The sequence below is a fragment of the Eptesicus fuscus genome, chromosome 6 (genome assembly GCF_027574615.1).
Source record: "Eptesicus fuscus isolate TK198812 chromosome 6, DD_ASM_mEF_20220401, whole genome shotgun sequence".
In the NCBI taxonomy this organism is placed as follows: domain Eukaryota; kingdom Metazoa; phylum Chordata; class Mammalia; order Chiroptera; family Vespertilionidae; genus Eptesicus; species Eptesicus fuscus.
Window position 1 is genome coordinate 19901609 of NC_072478.1, and position 16864 is coordinate 19918472.

The following is a 16864-nucleotide window of genomic DNA, read 5'->3' on the forward strand; positions in this document are numbered from 1 at the left end:
CGGTATGGGTGGGATTTGAATGGAAGGGCTGCTGGGCTCCCACTTGGACATAGGATCATGGCGTGCATTTACGTTTGTTACTCTTCTGTGAGTCAGAGTCTCTCTCTCCCCCCCTACAAGGCAAGTCCCTAGCAGAGGATGCTCCTTTAGGGTCGCCGGCCTGGGAGTCAGATGCTGCCCTTTAGAGGGCTGAGGATGTTAGAGCACCTGGGGATGGGAGGCAGGTGGCCTTGGCCTGCGCCTGCTTCCCCAGGGGGTGAGTGGAGATAGGTGGGTTTTCTCCCCTCATCCCTGCCGTTCTCTGGCCCTCCCAGCCCCCTTTCCATGGGCGAGGACGTGCTGCGTGTGGGGCCTTCCCTTGCACGGGCCTGAGAGTGAATTTCCTCTCTGTGGGGACTTGCTTCTCGAACCACCTTCTTTTTCTTAATTATTTGTTCCTTCCCTGCACGTCCTCCTGGTGTTCTGCTTCCCCCCTCTTCCCCGAAACATTGTCAGAGGGTCTCGCCAGACCCTCGCTCTGCTGAGCACCCTTCAGACAGATGCTGGCAGCTGGGTGCAGCCCAGGCAATGCGCTCACGAAGCTATGTGCTCACTCCTGCGTATTTTTAGGAAAGTTCCCCCTCTTTGGGGTGTTGTTTTTAAAGAAGGAGTCAGATTCCCCTTTGCTTTCTCCCCCTTTGCCTGCCTCTCTTGGAACCTCCTCTTCTCTGCTTCTTTCTGTTGCAGCCTTCTCTCTCTGAACGGCTTTCCTTTGGCTCTGCTTTTCCAGCTTGGCCCTCCCCTCTCTCTCTTACAGTTTTAATTTTGTCTGTCTGTCTGTCTCTCGCTCTGGAATTTAATGCCTCCTTCTCTCCTTTCCCCAGACTCCTGCTCATCCCAGACTTGTCACTTAAGTGGTCTCCAGAACTTCTGCCTCCCCTTTCTCATCCGGGGTTGGCATTAGCGTCTGAGGACTCTGCTCCTTTACAAATCATTAGACCAAGGGCAAGTGTATTTAGGGGATGGGGAGTAATGCCTGGTCCTGGGAGGTAGGGACACTATTAATAGTCCTAAGATCAGCTGGGGTTGGGGGTGGTTGTCTAGCCTGGCCTGGCCTGGGCAGCTCAAAGGGCCAGCAAGGGCAGCACCAAAAATAGCATGAGTGGGGGTGGTGATGGGGGAGCGGCTCTGCAGGCCCCAGGCTGGATGTGGGCACCTGTTCCTCAGGGCCCCCATCTTTTCTTGGCATGTGGGATGTAGGGGGCATCCTCCAATGCCATTTTCTATCCATCAGATTTGGGGGGGAGACAAGCTTCAAGGGGCTTGGAGCCACTTTTCTGGACCCGCCATCACATGACTTCTGGCCCCAGGCCCTCCTGGGAATGCTGGCTCCAGTTGCCAGCTGAGTCGTGGCACCAGCAGGCGCTGCCAGGAGAGATGCCCGGCCATCGGTGGGGCAGGCCTATGCTCATGGTCTAGGAAGAGCAGGCCTTGGCCCCAACACCTTCAGAATCCAGAGGCACAAGCAATTTCTCCCCTTCCCTATCGGCCTGGCCCACCTTCTGGCGTTCTCGTTCCCTGCCTCTCTTCCCTCATTTTCAACGTGGTCACCATCCTGAAACCATGCACTGCAGCTGCGGCTGGTGTGGAGGGACACACCTGTAGAAGGTGTCCAGCTCCGCCTTTTATTTGCAGAGCAACCTCTCGGCCCCTCTGGGCTGATGGTAATGGGCCAGGCCCCACGGGAGCCCCTCAGCTCACTGGCCATGGTCTCTGGTGTGAGACACTAAAAACTAGACTCTAGGGTGAACCTAATGGGTCGTGAAGAGTATGAGCTCTGTGGGAGGGGAGCTGAGGGTCAGCATTTGCGCTGAGCCCCGGGGAGGAGTGGAGATTCAGCCAGTGGAGGTGTGAAGGGAAATGGTGGCCCCGGCGGAAGGACAGCGGGTGTTCATGGAACCCCTACTATGAGCCAGGCCCTGGGCTAAGCACCTTCTACCTGTTTTCTCATTTATTCATTGCTCAGGAACCCTAGGGGGTGCGTGGTAGCTCTATTTCACAGATGAGGAACAGTTCAGAAGTTGGCCAAGGTCACTGGGCCGGTAGGTCGAGCTCACAAAGTGAGCTCAAGGGGAACCCCTTGCCACCGTGGCTGGTTGCTCACCTCCATTTCCCCTTACTCTGTTGCTGCTGTGCCTCCTCATCCCCCTCTGTGCTGGGGTGAGGCCAGACCCCCCTATGGTGGGGTATCCTCAGTGGTAGAGCACCATGGTGCCCCCCTTGATTGGGCACAGGGTCCAGGCCAAGGACACCTCCCTGGGTAGGTGTGAGGGATGCAGTAAGTGAAAAACACCAACAGACCTCGACCCCCACAGTGGGGTCACAGCTCTGGGTGCACGGCGCACCTCACCCCTGCAGGACGGCAGGAAGTGGAGGTGGAGAGGGACCAAGGGCCGGCCTCCTGCTTTCCTCCATCTCCCTCTAGGCCCCTCCCTGTGCCTCCTTCGGTAGTGGCTGCTTCACCTTCAGTCCCTCTCTGGTGACTTCCCAGCCTCTGGGTGCCTCTAGAGCATCCGGGATGATCTTACTTCCAGGCCCTGGGTCTGCTCGTTCACTCCACCGACAGCCATGGAGCCCTGATGTCCGAGGTGCTGGGGGTCAGCACTGGGTCCCCTGCAGACCCACCTGCATCTCCCAGTGCTGCTGTGGGTGGGAAGGCTGTTCTCATTTGTTAATTCTGGCCTGGGCTCTATCCAGCTACTGGGTGCTTTGCTCAGCGCTGAGGTGTGTCCCTCCTCTCTTCTTTGCTGGCCACTGTTTCATCCCATGGGGAGAGCAACTGAGTACCCAGTTCCCCCGGGCTTCAGTGCCCAAGTCCCGTCTCTAGTTCTCCCTGGGCTGGGCGCAGCGCTAAGGAAGGTCTCCCGGCAGGTACAGAGAATGCTGAGCAGCTCACTCCACGGGAGCGCCCTGGAGGTCCCAGGGTTGCATGCCTGAGTCCAGCCATCTGAGCCCACTCTCCTGGTCTCCTGGGCACCAGATGGACCCACGGACTTCTCCTCCCTTCCCGTAGCTTCATTGCAGGGTGGTAAGCCCTGGAGTAGCCCAGTCCCTTGCTCCCTGGGGACCCCACACAGCACCCATGGAGGTGGACTGGGTTGAGGTGGAGAAGGAAGTGCTATTGGTGTCAGGGACCAAGAGTGGAATGTCCCATCCAGATGCTGGCCCTGTCCTGCCAGGTCCCTCTGGCCTGACCTTCTGTCCCAACCCCGTCCCACCCTTGATGACCTTCCTTGAGCCCAGGCCCCAGGGACAGCCAGAGCAGGTCTAGACCACCTGTGTGTTCCGGATGCAGCTGGGCCTCTTCCCTGTCACTTATCTCCTCTTCCCCTGCGCAGGTGACTCAGATCAAAGCCTCAAACCCCCTTTGGATCTATGAGTGGAGGGGGAATGAGAAAAGGAGGGATGAGGGTGATATGGGGGACATGTCTCCCTACCCGGCCCTTACCCCCACCCACAGCTTGAGGACTGTGCGCAGGTCAGGCTCCTGTCTCCAACCATGTCGGGGTCTAGGGATGACAGAGGAGGGAGAAACCTCGCGGTGGCTCCAGGGCCTGTGCTACGCCAGCTGGCGTGTGGAGGTGGAGCGAGGAGTGGCAGGAAGAAGGAGAAGATCCTAGAAGCCCCCTGGACCTGGCCCAGGTTGAGCCCGCCCCCCCCCCCCCCTGCCCTCTGGCTGCCCTTCATTCTCAAGGACTTCCTGGTCCCTAGTCTCCTGTTTGCTGAGATGGGGAGAACCCCTCAGTGACCCGTCCTCCTAGCCCCCCATCCGCCCTGCTCCCCTCCTCAGGGTGTCTCAGATTCTGGGACTTAGGTTTCAAGAGGCACAATAGTTATATTCTCCGGCTCTGATTGCTGCAGGCCGGGCCTCTGGCTCCCCTTGAGATTGGGTTTCCAGTGCTCTGGACGCTCCGGAATCACAGAGGAGTGGGGGAGGGGCTGTGCCACGCTGGAGAGGGCCAAGCAGCTCCTGAATTGTATGGGCCCTTCAGCGGACAGCAACCCCAGAACAGAGCACACCCCCACCTGCTTCTTGAACCTCAGGCCTGGGGAGAGCCAGGGGAAGGACAGGTGGACCCTGCGGGCTGTCCTCCCTGGCCCCCAAAAGCCAGCATTCAGGGCAGAGCTGGAGGGTTTCCTAGCTGGCCTGGTGCTTAGCACAGAGCGTGCTGCCACAGTGGGGTCACAGCTCTGGGTGCACGGCGCACCCCACCCCTGCAGGACGGCAGGAAGTGGCTGGAGGCATCTCCAAGTTGTGCTGGCCTGAGTGTTTGCATGTGCTTGGGTACGCACGTGTGGGTGTGGTTGAGCCGGGTCTGTGTGCCCCTCTCAACCCCGAAAACTCCCGGCATCGTGAAGTGCACGGGGGAGGCCGGGCAGCGAGTTACATGTGCCTTTTGTCAGAGGGTTTGTCTCGGGTGAGAGCCCAGGCAGCATGCAGGAATTCCTCCCTCACCTAGCGGGAGCCATAAATATCTCCCTGCCTGTGACTGGAAAATATATATAAAAACATTGTCAGTCGGGGCTCATGTGCAGCACGGGGCTCTTCCTGGCAGCTGGAGCTTCCCCCTCCGGAACTCTTGGAAACATGCACACGTATGCACACGCACACATGTGCAAACAGGCAGGATCAGGAGAGGAAACAGGGCTGGACATAGGGGAAGTGAAGGAGAAGGAAGGACCGCGAGGGGGTGCGGAGTCAAGACAGAACCGATTCAGAGAGAAAGGCTAAGAGCTGAACGAAGGACGTAGGGAGCTTCCAGGGCTGAGAGGGTAGAGCTGGTGGGGGGTAGGAAAGACAGTACGGCGGGGTGGGGCGGGGACATTGCCGCCATCCCAGGGGATATGGAGGGACCTGAGGGAGAGAGGGGCCCACGCTACCAACCATGTCTGGGTGCTGCACCAGGCCACCTGCCAGTCCACAAGCCAGTGACACAGGGTGACCAATGACGTGTGTGCAGGTGAATGGGGAACAGTCCCTCCAATCACAGAGCCTTGCTCTGGGGAGCCCACTTGGGCCCACGCCGAGGCAGTCCAGATTGTCACCTTCTCCTGCACAGTCCTCCCTTCTGGGCGCCTCCTGGTGCCAGATCCCCAGGCACCACTGGCGGGCAAGGTCTCCGCCTGGGAGGGGTGGAGCGCATGAGTAGCTCAGGTCCCACGAGGAGGGCGTATGGAGGACGGTCAGCAGAGCCTGCTCTTGTGTGCGACGCAAGCTAGTCTGACCCCCTGGCAACAAGCTGTGGGCTCCCAAATTCTCTCCATCCCCAAACCTGGCCCCGGGTCAGGGCCCTGGTGCCTGCGCACCCGGGCAGCCGTCCTCAGATAGTGGCTGAACTGGGTTTGGAGGAGGCCTCATGGGATGGTCATCATGGGAGGAAGCTTAGAGCACAGAAGGTGCTGTCTGGTCCTCAGCACAGGAAGGGGGACAGTGGTGGGTTGTCCGGGGCTGAGGGAGGTAACCGTGCCCACGGCCCCCCTGTCCTATCTCCAGTCTCTCCAGGAATTTACGGCAGCTGTGGTCTCTGAAGAGAGGTTCAGGCAGGGGGTCTGGGTTTCTGTGCCGGCCTCAGTCAGGGGGGGGGGGGCCCTGCCCTGGGGGTATGTGCTTGGGGTTCCCATTGCTCTGGTGACCGGGCCAGAGCGAAGGCGGAGGCTGGAAAGACTGCCAGGGAACGTGACCCTGAAGGGCTGAGGAATCAGAGTGACAGTCTCCGGGATGTGGGCCGGGTGGGAGAGAATAAAAGATGGAGCCGGGCACCTGCCCGCCCTGTGCCAGCCAACACCATCCTGCCCCTCCACTGGTCCGCAGGCCACCAGCTGGCCCATTGTCCCCCGTGAGAAAGCAGACACTGGAGGGGGCTCCCCTGTGGCAGGAGCTCGCTCACGCACGCCTGCCTGCCTGCCTGGCAGGGGCTGCCGGAGGAGAGGCACCCCGCGCTGGGCCGGGGCGAGGGGGGGGCAGCGGAGAGAGGAGCCGCCGGGCAGCAGTCAGGTCTCCTCCGGTGCTGCTGGCAGGGGGCAGTGCGTGGGGCCTGCGAACAGGAGATAAAGCGTTCAGGCAGAGGGTTTTCCCTCACTAACCGTGGATTTGTGTGTTTGTTCAGCTGGTGGTTCTGATAAGCCCCATTCTGCCAGATAAAAGCCCAGCAGCCATGAGGCGGGGCCTGGAGCCTTCCTCCCGTCTGTCCCGAGGCCTGGGGTTATCCCCTCCCCCGGGAGCCCCGATGGAAGGGGGTCAGGGTGCTGGGGTGTTGTGTGCTCCGAGGGCTGCCTTCAGGGCATGGCTCCCCCAGCACCCCTGGGGAAGACAGCTGGCCCCCCTCCCCCAGCGCCTGTGCCCCAGCGGCCCACAGCCTGTCTGCGTCCTGAGCCGCTGGCTGGGTCCCCGCCAGCCCCTCCCGGCTCGTCCGAGGCCCACTCCCCCGCCGACGGGGTGGACACGGGCCTGCCGCCATGGCGTCGCGCACTGTCCCCTTGGGGCAGGGGTCCACTCTGCTGAACTAGAGGAGCCCTGGGGCCTGGGGACTGCCAGTGGCCAGCCGCCTGGAGCGGGGCAGAGTGTCCCCAGGCCCTGGCCTCGGCCCTCCGGGTCCGCTCCCTCCCGGTCCCCTCCTCGGCCCGGTCGGGAGGAAGAAGCTTGTGCCGCTTGAGCGGGACGGCGGGGCCCTGGCCGCAGGGCTGGCTTCTGTGCGTCGGAGCCTGGGACCAGACTTCCAGGGTCTGCCTTTGTCCGGGACGGAGCCGAGCGCCAGGCCGGCGGTGGCCGCGGGCGCCAGCCCTAAGATGGCTGCCAAGGCGAACATGGCTGCCAGCAGCGGGCAGAGGCGCGTGGCGGCACCTCGCCCCCTCTCCCTGCCGGGCCGCCTCTCCACACGGAGCTAATAGGAATAACAGCGGCAACGTTTGGGGCCGCGTCCCGGTGTGGAAGGGTTTCCTGTCTGTCTCACTGCCTGCCGCCCTGTGCGTCTGCCGCGTCGCTGCTCCACCTCCATCTCTTTGTCCGGCTCCGGCCTCTGCCACGGGCTGGGTGTGCGCATGCGCGAGGCTTGCCAGCGCCTCCGCGTGGGGGGGGGGGGGGGGGGGACGCGGGCCAGTCCGTGGGGTGGGCATCAGGGTCTCCTCCACGGACCCGGGCCTGGAGGGGTTGGTGGCAGGGACCCCTGGGCCCTCGCTGGGCTCCACAAGCTGGTCTGAGGCTCTGCCCCTCGTGCGTTAGGAACTGGGGCAAGGGCGGCCCTGAGAGGCAGCTGCTGGCTAGGGCTCTTATTATTTTTTGTCATTAAAAAAAAAACAAACCTAACAAGGTGCCCTGGCCGGGTAGCTCAGTGGGTGAGAGCGGCGTCCCGCTATGCCAAGGTTGCGGGTTCCATCCCTGGTCAGGACACATACAAAAGTCAACCAATGAATGCATACATAAGTGGAACAAATAGATGTTTCTCCTTCTCTCTCCCTCTTCCTAGCGCTCTCTAAAATCAATCCGTCAAAACCATGTTTTTAAATCTAATACGGTAAAGGATGGGGGGAGTGGGCCTGAGACCGCCCCGAGGCAGCCTGTCCTCTCCCACTGGCCACAGTGAGGCAGGTGGCCAGGAACGGAGCCGCGGAGGGGCCTTCGCCCTGGGAAGGCTGCTCTTCTGCCGCCAGCCCCGGTGGGGGCCCACGTTGCCCTTAGGAATCTCCTCACTGGTCGCTCCCCAGTGTGAGCGGCTCAGCAGTGAGATTCCCGGCCAGTAGGCTGACCGTGGGGTGATGGGTGAGACCAAGAGGCAGGATTGTTCCAAAGAGTGGGGCAAAGCCCTGGCCAACACCTGTTCCCAGTTTCCCCAATGCCACCCCCATGGGGTCCCCCAGTAAGCAGCTGATTCTTTACCCAGTGCCTGCCTTCCTCCTGCCCCACAACCTGCCCTGGCCCCCCTCCGCCACCCTCTCACCAGCTGTCGTGCCCAGGCAGGCATTCTGGAGGTCCCTGTTGTGCCCCTGGCACACAAAGCTTTGAGGACCTGGAGGGCGGGGCGGGGGGCTTTCCCAAGCTCAGCAAAATATTCACACACACACTCCACCCTGCCCCCAGCCCTCTGTGAGCTCCCACTGCACAATGGGCCCTTGTTTCGGGGCTCCCTCTGAGCAGCTGTGGCACTGGGGCATGAGACAACCCAGACAGGCTGGCACAGAGCGGGCGACAGCGTCAGGGCAGACCTCCCCCCTCCGTGTTGCCAGGCACTGCCTGTAAGCAGAAAGGTGAGGTGGGGGTGGCTCAGGCAGACAGGAATGGCTCTAATTAATGAAGTGCGGGAAGCTAGGGGCTGCTTCTCTGGGCACTTGAGCCGGGTGGAGGATGGGGAACCCTTGGGTCCATTCCAGCTGTGCAGAATGGCCGCTGGCTTCCCGCCGAGGAGCCCTCCTGGCCCTGACTGTCAGCCGATGCTGCTCACCCACTGGCGACTTTGTCTCCAGGGCACATCGGGCAGTGTCTGGAGACAGTTTTGGTTGTCACAACTGGGGTGCTACTGGCATCTAGTGGGTGGAGGCCAGGGGTGCTGCCAAACACCTTGCAGTGCCCAGGAATCCCCACCGCTGTAGGGTGTCCCTGGAAACGGGGCTGGAGAGGGAGCCATTGGTGGGGCGCTTTGGTCTTGACCCATCTTCCCCTTTGTGTCTCCTGCAGAATCCGGACAATCAGATAGTTCAAACCAGCAAGGAGATGCGGACATCAAACCACTGCCCAACGGTCAGTGCCTTTGCCCCCCTGCCCTGCTGCTCACACTCCCTGATTGCCCTGCCCCCAGGCCCTCCTGTGTCTCCCACCAGTTCTTCCCCTTTACTCAGCTGTCCCTCAGCTGAATTTTGGCTGCCACCTGGAGGGGAGGGGACTCACCTGCAGTGCACCCCCTCTTCCCTGGAGACCTGAGAACCCCGGAGGGCCATCCTGGGGCTTGGGAGGGGGGAGTGGGGAGTGGGGAGAGCTTTGAGGAATGCAGGCAAGCCCCTCCTAGCCTGGCCTCCACTCACTCACGGCTCTGTTCCCTCCTCAGGGCACTTAAGCTTCCAGGACTGTTTTGTGACTTCCGGGGTCTGGAACGTGACAGAGCTGGTCAGAGTTTCACAGAGTAAGTGAGTCCTTCCTTCCTGGCCAGGGCCCAGTCAGCAGGGATTGGGGGGGTGGGGGGGGGGGAGGCGTGGCCCCTACGGATGGAGGGGCCAGGGGCAAACAGGGTTTCCTGGGGCATTGTCTGCCTCCTGGGCACCAGGCTGAGGGGAGCAGAGGTGCCCAGAGAGCCCCGTGTCTGATCTCCGCTTTGGAGGAAACAAACAGCGAAGGGCTCTTCTCCAGCGAGCCCAGCCGGGAGGAGGTTTCCTCGGCAGCTTCTCAGTGAACTTGCCCCCGGGGCTTCTGGGGGACAGGCTCCATCGGGCCTCCGTCTGCACTCTCATCCATCATTCCCTCGCTTCTTCCCAGCTCCTGTCGCCACAGCATCAGGCCCCAACTTCTCGCTGGCGGACCTGGAGAGTCCCAATTACTACAACATAAACCAGGTGACCCTGGGGCGGAGGTCCATCACCTCCCCGCCCTCCACCAGGTAAGCCCAGCACCTCTGTTCTTCCCTCTCCCTTCCCCCCACCACCCGGCCATCTCGGATGTGGTGGGCAGCTGCACCACAGTCCCCTGGGTGCTTCCGAACGTCACCCCTTGTTGAGGGCACTGGCCCTCTCCCCCGAACGTCCTGCTTTGTACCGTTGTGGGCACTCGGCCCTGGGAACACAAACCTAAACAAGGCCCGGCTCTGCCTGGGAGGCGCTCCCAGTGGGGATCCGAGAAGGTCTCTCTCTTGGGGATGTGACATCTGAGCCCAGACCTACAGGGGACTAGTCAGGGCACGGGGTGGACACTCCAGGTAGAGAGAGCAGCTTCCGTCCCAGCCGAAGTGGGACAGGCTGGTGGGACCACTCCCTGGAGGGCTTTGGAGGCCAGAGGAAGGTGTTTAGACTAAAAACCCACTGACGTGTTTTAAGCAGAAGACGCCGGGGATGTGTGCTCAAGAAAGCACCTCCAGCAGGACCGACAGCCAGGCTGGAGGAGGGCCCGAGTCCTGGCGGGGGAGCAGTGGCATGAGGGGGTAGGGTGTAGCTGAGACATGTTTGGGGGTGGACACAGTAGGCCCTGGTCAGGGCCAGTCGTGCAGGGCAGGGTGGGATCCTGTCCCTTTAAAAAAAAAACAACTGGATGTTTTGGTTCATGTGAGGTTTGGGGTGTTCATTTTGATCTGTTTAAATATTGCATCAAAACATGGTACTATTTTCAGGGGGTTTTGTGCACCCCCTGGCATATTTTCCCCTGGTGAGTGCCTCAGTCGTCTCACCTTGACTCTGGGGGCTGATGGGGCCAAGGAAGCATTTGAGGGTGTTGCCCACCTCTGACTTGAGCAACTCGATGGATGATGGTATCAAGGAGGAACTGAGAAGGTGATCGAGGAGGAGGAGCAGGCAGGCTGGGCCCAAGGGGCTCCCCTAGGGCTGATCTGGAGTTGGACATGAATGAGTGCCCAGTAACACTGCCGTCAGTGAGCACCGGCTCCCAGCACGGAGGGCCGTCCGTGCAGGCTTCCTCGGCCTGAGCACCAGTACCTGGGCCACCCTTGGCCCACCTGATCCCTCTCCTCCTTCCCCAGCACCACCAAGCGCCCCAAGTCCATTGATGACAGCGAGATGGAGAGCCCTGTCGACGACGTCTTCTATCCCGGGACAGGCCGCTCCCCAGCGGCTGGCAGCAGCCAGTCCAGCGGGTGGCCCAACGATGTGGATGCAGGTATGGGCGCCGCGAGGCCTGGCCCGGAGCAAGGGCAGCCCTGAACCTCGTCTCCTCCCTCCGTTCACCTGGCGACTCTCCCGCCGGTTCCCCCACTGTCAGTGGCACTACCCGGCCTCTCGCCTCCCCATCTTCCAGCGGAAGGCAGAGCCGGCCAGAGCCGGCCGAAGAACGGAGCAGAGGCGAGGAGCTTGGCTGCCACTGTGGGCAGCAGAGCCACGGGCCTGGCAGGCGGGAAGCGGAGGCCTCTGATGCCCTGCAGTGGGGCTGGGGCTTCCTCTTCAGAGCCTTCCCAGGTTCCTTCTCTCGGTATTTCTGTAGAAAGCCTGTCCCCGCTCTGTAGTCTTGGTGGTATAACCAGCTCACTGCCATGCGTCCAAAACAAACCGTCCCCGCGTCTCTAGACGCCTGTGGCGTACAAAGGGTTGAAGCGGTTTCTCAGACTGGGCCTGCTGACACTGGGGCTGGGTCCTTCTCTGTGCTGTGGCATCCTGTGCACTGAAGGATGGTGAGCAGCGGCCCTGCCTCCCCCCACTAGATGCCAGTAGCACCCCCCCACACACACACACACACACCGGGTGTGATGGCCAAAAATGTCTCCAAACACTGCTGAATGTCCCCTAGGGTTGGGGGAGAACAGACTCTTCCCCAGCTGACTGAGCTGAGAACTGCTGGGTGAAAGGGCCCCGCTTCGCAGAAAGGAGCAGAGTCTAGTCAAGAGTGAGCAGAACTGTCTTCAGGCCTCCCAGCCCCCTGCAGCCACCCCCTTCCCGGTGAACCCACCCACGGTCACGTCCGGTCCTGCTGGGAGGCCTGGGCAGGCCGGGAGAGCCCCTGAGTGTGTGCGCGCCTGTGGCAGGTGTAGCTGAGGAAGCTGGCTGCGGGATACTTCTTGGCACACCGGGGGTCAGCCTGTGTGTGTCCTTGAGGTGTGTGTCCGGGGCCGGGGAGTACCGCCCGAGCGTGTGTGGGATGTGCACAGGGGACCTCTGCTCTACGCGGCCTGGGGGTGGGGACTTGGTTCTCCAGTGGTGCTCTTCTGGCGTTTTCCAGATGTGGCCCTACTGGGCAGGGCCAAGTGGATGGGCAGGGGCTGGGATGAGGGAGAAGAAAGGCCAAAGGACAGGGAGGCGCTGCCCCAGACACAGAATCCGCTTCTGCTCTTGGCTCCTCTGGAGGAGGGGCGGAGGGGAGGAGGGCTCCGCCGGGCCTGGGCGAAGGGAGCAGGCTCTGGGCCACCATGGAGCCCCGCCTCTGCGGACGTCGCTCCGCTTGACTTTGGGTGCTCTTCCCAGGGTTTCCTGGAGGCAGGCGGGGGAGGTGGCCAGCACAGTCCAGATGCTTCCCTGGGAGCCTCGGGAGGTGTAGAGAGAAGCCCCAGCCGGGGCCTCAGTTGAGGGACCGCTCCCACAAGGCGTCAGGTGCCTTAGGGGCACAGCCACGGGCACAGCCACGTGGCCGGCCGGTGGCCCCGGGCCTTCCCCTCGGCCTAGACCTAGTTCCCAAGGAGCCCTCCTCCCCAGGCTCCTGCTCTCTTCTTTCTTGGCTGTCTGCTGCAGAGCCCGCCATGTCTGCTCCTTCCTGCAGTCCTGACGCACACGGCTCTCAAACCGTCCTGCTGCGGCACCCCGCTTCCTCGCTTTCCCCTCTTTCCCTCCTCACCCCGCTTCCTGTGTTGTTTCCCTGTGCTGAGACAAATCGCCAATTAAGCAGCCCAGCTGCAGGACAGGGAACAGCTGGGGAGGCACTGTGTGGCCTAGGGGACAGCTGTGCACAGCTGGTGGGGCGCTTCCCCCCCCTCACTGTGCCAGCTATCAGGTGGCACACAGCTGCTGCCAGATAACACCTCTTCTGGCGGCTGGGAGTTCGCCCTTCCCCCGCCTCTTCCCTCTGTGGTTAAAGTGGCTCTTATTTCTCTGTTCTGCAGCCCCCTGCCCCCCACCCAAGCTGACTTGATTTGTGCATCAAAGATGGCAGCTCTGGAGATCTGCTCCAACTCCACCTTACCCCTCCCTCCCAGCCTGGGCACAGCCGCTGAGGCTCAGCCCAGAGAAGAATCAAGCTCCCACAGAGGGCCTGGCCCCGGGGCTGGCCGTGCTTGGTCATAGGGTTACTTGGATGTGGTGCCCACTGGGCACAGAGGTGACCGTGGTTGGCAGCATAAGGGTCCTAGAGGGGTGTCCTCTGTGCCCCTGTCTCCTGCTGAATGCCACCCCCTCTCTGGCACTGGCAGCAAAACAAATGCCCCATCCAAAGGCAGTCCAACCTCTGGGTTCCCTGGCCGAGGCAATCCTTGCCTGGCCAGCTCTGACCCCAGTGCCCTTCCTGGTCCCCTGATCCTGTATCCCACCCTTTCCTCTGTGCCTCGTGAGCTCAGTATCTGCTTGTCAGGAGGCAAGATGGACCCCCTGCCCAGCACACCCAAGTGCCTCATTTTCCTCTCCTGTCAGGAGCACCCAGTGCCGGCTGGTCTGCACACAGGGCCTGAGAAACAGCCGGATGGGGCAAAGGTGGCAGGAGGGAGCACGGTGGGGGAAGGGGCAGCCAGGAGGGGGCTGAGGAGAGGAGTGAGCTGCTGGCTTCCTGCCTTCCCCCGCTCCCGCCCTGGCCCAGCTAAACCTGCCCTGTGTTGCTGATTCCTCCCCCCAGGCCCGGCTTCTCTAAAGAAGTCAGGAAAGCTGGACTTCTGCAGTGCCCTCTCCTCTCAGGGCAGCTCCCCGCGCATGGCTTTCACTCACCACCCGCTGCCTGTGCTTGCTGGAGTCAGACCAGGTGAGAAATGAGGGCCCAGAGGGGGACTATCGGGGAGGTGGCGGAGCACTGAGGGGCAGCTGGCCAGGTGAAGGGGCCAGGTCCGTCAGAGTGAGGGCCCCAAGCTCTCCAAGGGGCTGTGGTCTGACAGTGGGTGGGCGCGGGCACGGGCCCTCCTTCCACAGCAGCACTGACTGGAGACCCAGCCGGTCATTGGCCTCCTCACCTTATTCCCAAGCACTCTCCTATTGCTTCTCCCTCCCCACGTGCACGTGTGTACATGCTTGCGTGTGTGCCCTGTGCTTGTGTGTATGCATGCACGGAGTGCATGTGTGCACATGGGTGCGTCACGTGTGCTGGTGTGTGTGCGCGTGGATGTGTGCACAGGCCCGCCTTGCCCTCAGGCCTGCCCGGTTCTCCTCTCCTCTCGCCAGCTGTGGCTGGGAAAGCTCAGCTTCTCCCTCTGCCCTCCTCTCAGCTGTTCTCCCAGCTCCTGGGCAAAGGTCCGGTCTCCCCGCACCGACCCAGGTGGGCACGGGGCGCAGATTGGAAGGGCACTCGGGAACCCAGGGATCACTCGTGGCGCCTGGGCTGTTCTCCCAGGACTGGAACTGGCCGCTGACTTGGGGGCTCTCTGGCTTCCGTCTCGGGAGAAGGTGTTTGGCAGGGAGAACACCTCGATGTTCCCTAGGGGATGGAATCAGGCAGGAAGCTGTGGGAGCCGAGTCCTCCCCACCCCCTCATTTGCTTCTTCCCGCTCTTGTTTCTACCCCCACCCCGGCACCCATCTGGCAGAAAGAGGCTTGAACTTTTTCTGGACACGGCCCTGTGTCCGCCCACCATCTCCTGGGCCCTTCTCTAGGACACACAGAATGGCAAGGTTTACCCTCCCGGCTTCCTCCTCGGGGCCTCCTGGCTGGGAGCCCAGAGGCAGCCTGCGCTGGGGCAGGGCGTGGTGGCCTCAGGGTGGGGGCAGGGAGCCCAGCTCCACTCAGCTTTTATGAACTCCAGAGTGAAGCCAAGTTTCCTCAGCCCCTAATGAAACCAAGAGCAAGAGCGAGCTGATTGGAAACAGACGGGAGGGAGAGGACTGGCTGGGGAAGAGCTGGGGCCTGGGCCGGGATGGAAGTTGTGTGTGCGAGGACGCATGTGCAAGGGTGATGGGGCTGAGCACACAAGAATGTGGCCCAGGCAGCGGCGGCCAGGCGCACACCTGCTCACACGCAGGAGATGGATGTGCACGTTGCGTCCTGCAAGGTGTGGGGTCATGTCTGTCTCCTCTCCCTCATCCAGGCTCCCATCCTCCCTGGACCTCGCCTTGGTGCAAACTGTAAGGGGGCACCCAGCATCCAGTCGTCTGGATAAATGATGTTTTAATGCAATGTTCTTTTTTAAAATATATTTTTATTGATTTCAGAGAGGAAGGTGGAGGGAGAGACAGATAGGTATATCAATGATGAGAGAGAGTCATTGATCAGCTGCCTCCTGCATGCCCCACACTGGGGATTGAGCCTGCAACCCCAGCATGTGCCTTGATTGGAATCGAACCCGGGACGAATCGAACCCGGGACCCTTTAGTCCGAGGGCCAAATCTCTATCCACTGAGCCAAACCAGCTAGAGCTAATGCAATATTCTTAAAAAATAAAACGATCACAAAAACAGACAAAGAGCAAATACAAACATTTTAAACAAAAGATGGATCTGATGCTATATTGCATGGCCCTGTCTCATTTGCCTCACATTAACCCTGGCCCTGCTCCCAATCAAACTTTATTTGTAAAGACAAGCAGCTGATTGGTGTGCAAGCCTGCGATTGCCAATTGGATTTTTTTTTAAATATTGCATTAAAATGTTATTTACCTTGGTTACTGAGGGGTTTTTTTGTGCTGTCTCCACTTTCACACCAGAGGCCAGACCCTCACTCTCCTTACCCTGGTCCCGGCCCTGCTCCCGCCCACTCTCCCTTTTCCTCGGTGCCCTGACCAGCCGTCTTCCTCATCTTCTCCACCCTGATGCCCTTTTCTTCCCGCCCACGTGCATGCAGGGAGCCCCCGGGCCACAGCGTCAGCGTTGCACTTCCCCTCCACATCCATCATCCAGCAGTCGAGCCCGTACTTCACGCACCCGACCATCCGCTACCACCACCACCACGGGCAGGACTCGCTGAAGGAGTTTGTGCAGTTTGTGTGCTCAGATGGCTCGGGCCAGGCCACCGGACAGGTGAGTCCAGAGGCCCGGGAGCCCCACCCACAGCTCATCTCTCCGTCTGTCCGTCTGTGTCAGGATCACAGGGAGAGGGCCCGAGAGCCGAGCCCACCTGGGACGGGAGCAGCAGAGAGCCCGCAGTGCGGACACCTTAGTTTGCTGGCCGGCGGTAGGGGTTTGTGTATCGTGCCAGGGCCTCTCCGTCACCGTCCAGAGAGGCGGGGGCACCAGCAGGGCACACCTTGCTCGGGCTCCTTGCCCTCTCTTCCGTCTCTGCTCCCCCAGGAGTGCACCCATGAGCTGTTCAACCCAGACCAGGCCCCTTCCTCCTAACACCCCTCTTAAACCTCGGGGCTGCAAGGATTTTCTAGATCAATCTCTCCCCACCGTGGCACTATTGGCATGTGGGGCTGTTCATCATTCTGCGGTAGGAGGCTGTCCTGGGCATCGTGGGGTGCTGAGCAGCATCCGTGGCCACAGGGGCTGTCCTAGAGACTCCTGTTGGCAGGACTTTTCACAGGGGGTTTCCGGGTTGCTTGTGGTTTTGTAGTGCAGCCCTGCTCCTCAGCCTGGGAGAGACTGGCTCTCCGGGGAGCTCTGTGGGGGCTGGGGGGCACTGCTGTTCTCTGTCAATGAGCCCTCGGACCCAGGCCACTGACAAGCAGACATTCGGGGTCACTCGGGAAAGGAATGATTCCAGACAGTGGTGGTCCAGAGACAGCCCGTCAGTGGGACAGTGGTCCTCACCTAGTCCCTGGGAGACCACGCTGGGTTGGGACATGGTGGTCTCTCGACCTTTGGAAAGGTTCTGGAGCCCCAGCAGCAGGCTGCATTGCAAGAAGGCCCAGCTCCTGTCCCAGCCTGGAGGCCCCCTGTGAGAGGTTAGGAGGGGAGGCCATTCCAAGGGCCACGATGGGGCCCTTTGCCAGAGCCATGCCAGACCACACCCAGGGAGAGCAGGGGCGGCCCTTCAGGTGCCCCACACCGGGTGGGCGTTTGCTGAGTGCGGGTGTGTTATTGATGGGGGGGCTCCTCACTCCGTCTTCCCTCCCTCCTGCTCT

General features: G+C 61.4%; 1 protein-coding gene across 1 annotated transcript in view; it reads left to right on the forward strand.

Moving 5' to 3' along the window:
* Positions 1-16864, forward strand: part of NFIX (nuclear factor I X) — a 92713-nt gene that overhangs the window by 62402 nt on the left and 13447 nt on the right. Inside the window, exons 4-9 of the mRNA XM_028134562.2 lie at positions 8708-8770; positions 9075-9149; positions 9500-9620; positions 10710-10846; positions 13496-13618; positions 15643-15818. Coding sequence (XP_027990363.1) covers positions 8708-8770; positions 9075-9149; positions 9500-9620; positions 10710-10846; positions 13496-13618; positions 15643-15818 — 695 coding nt within the window. The remainder of the gene's footprint in view (positions 1-8707; positions 8771-9074; positions 9150-9499; positions 9621-10709; positions 10847-13495; positions 13619-15642; positions 15819-16864) is intronic.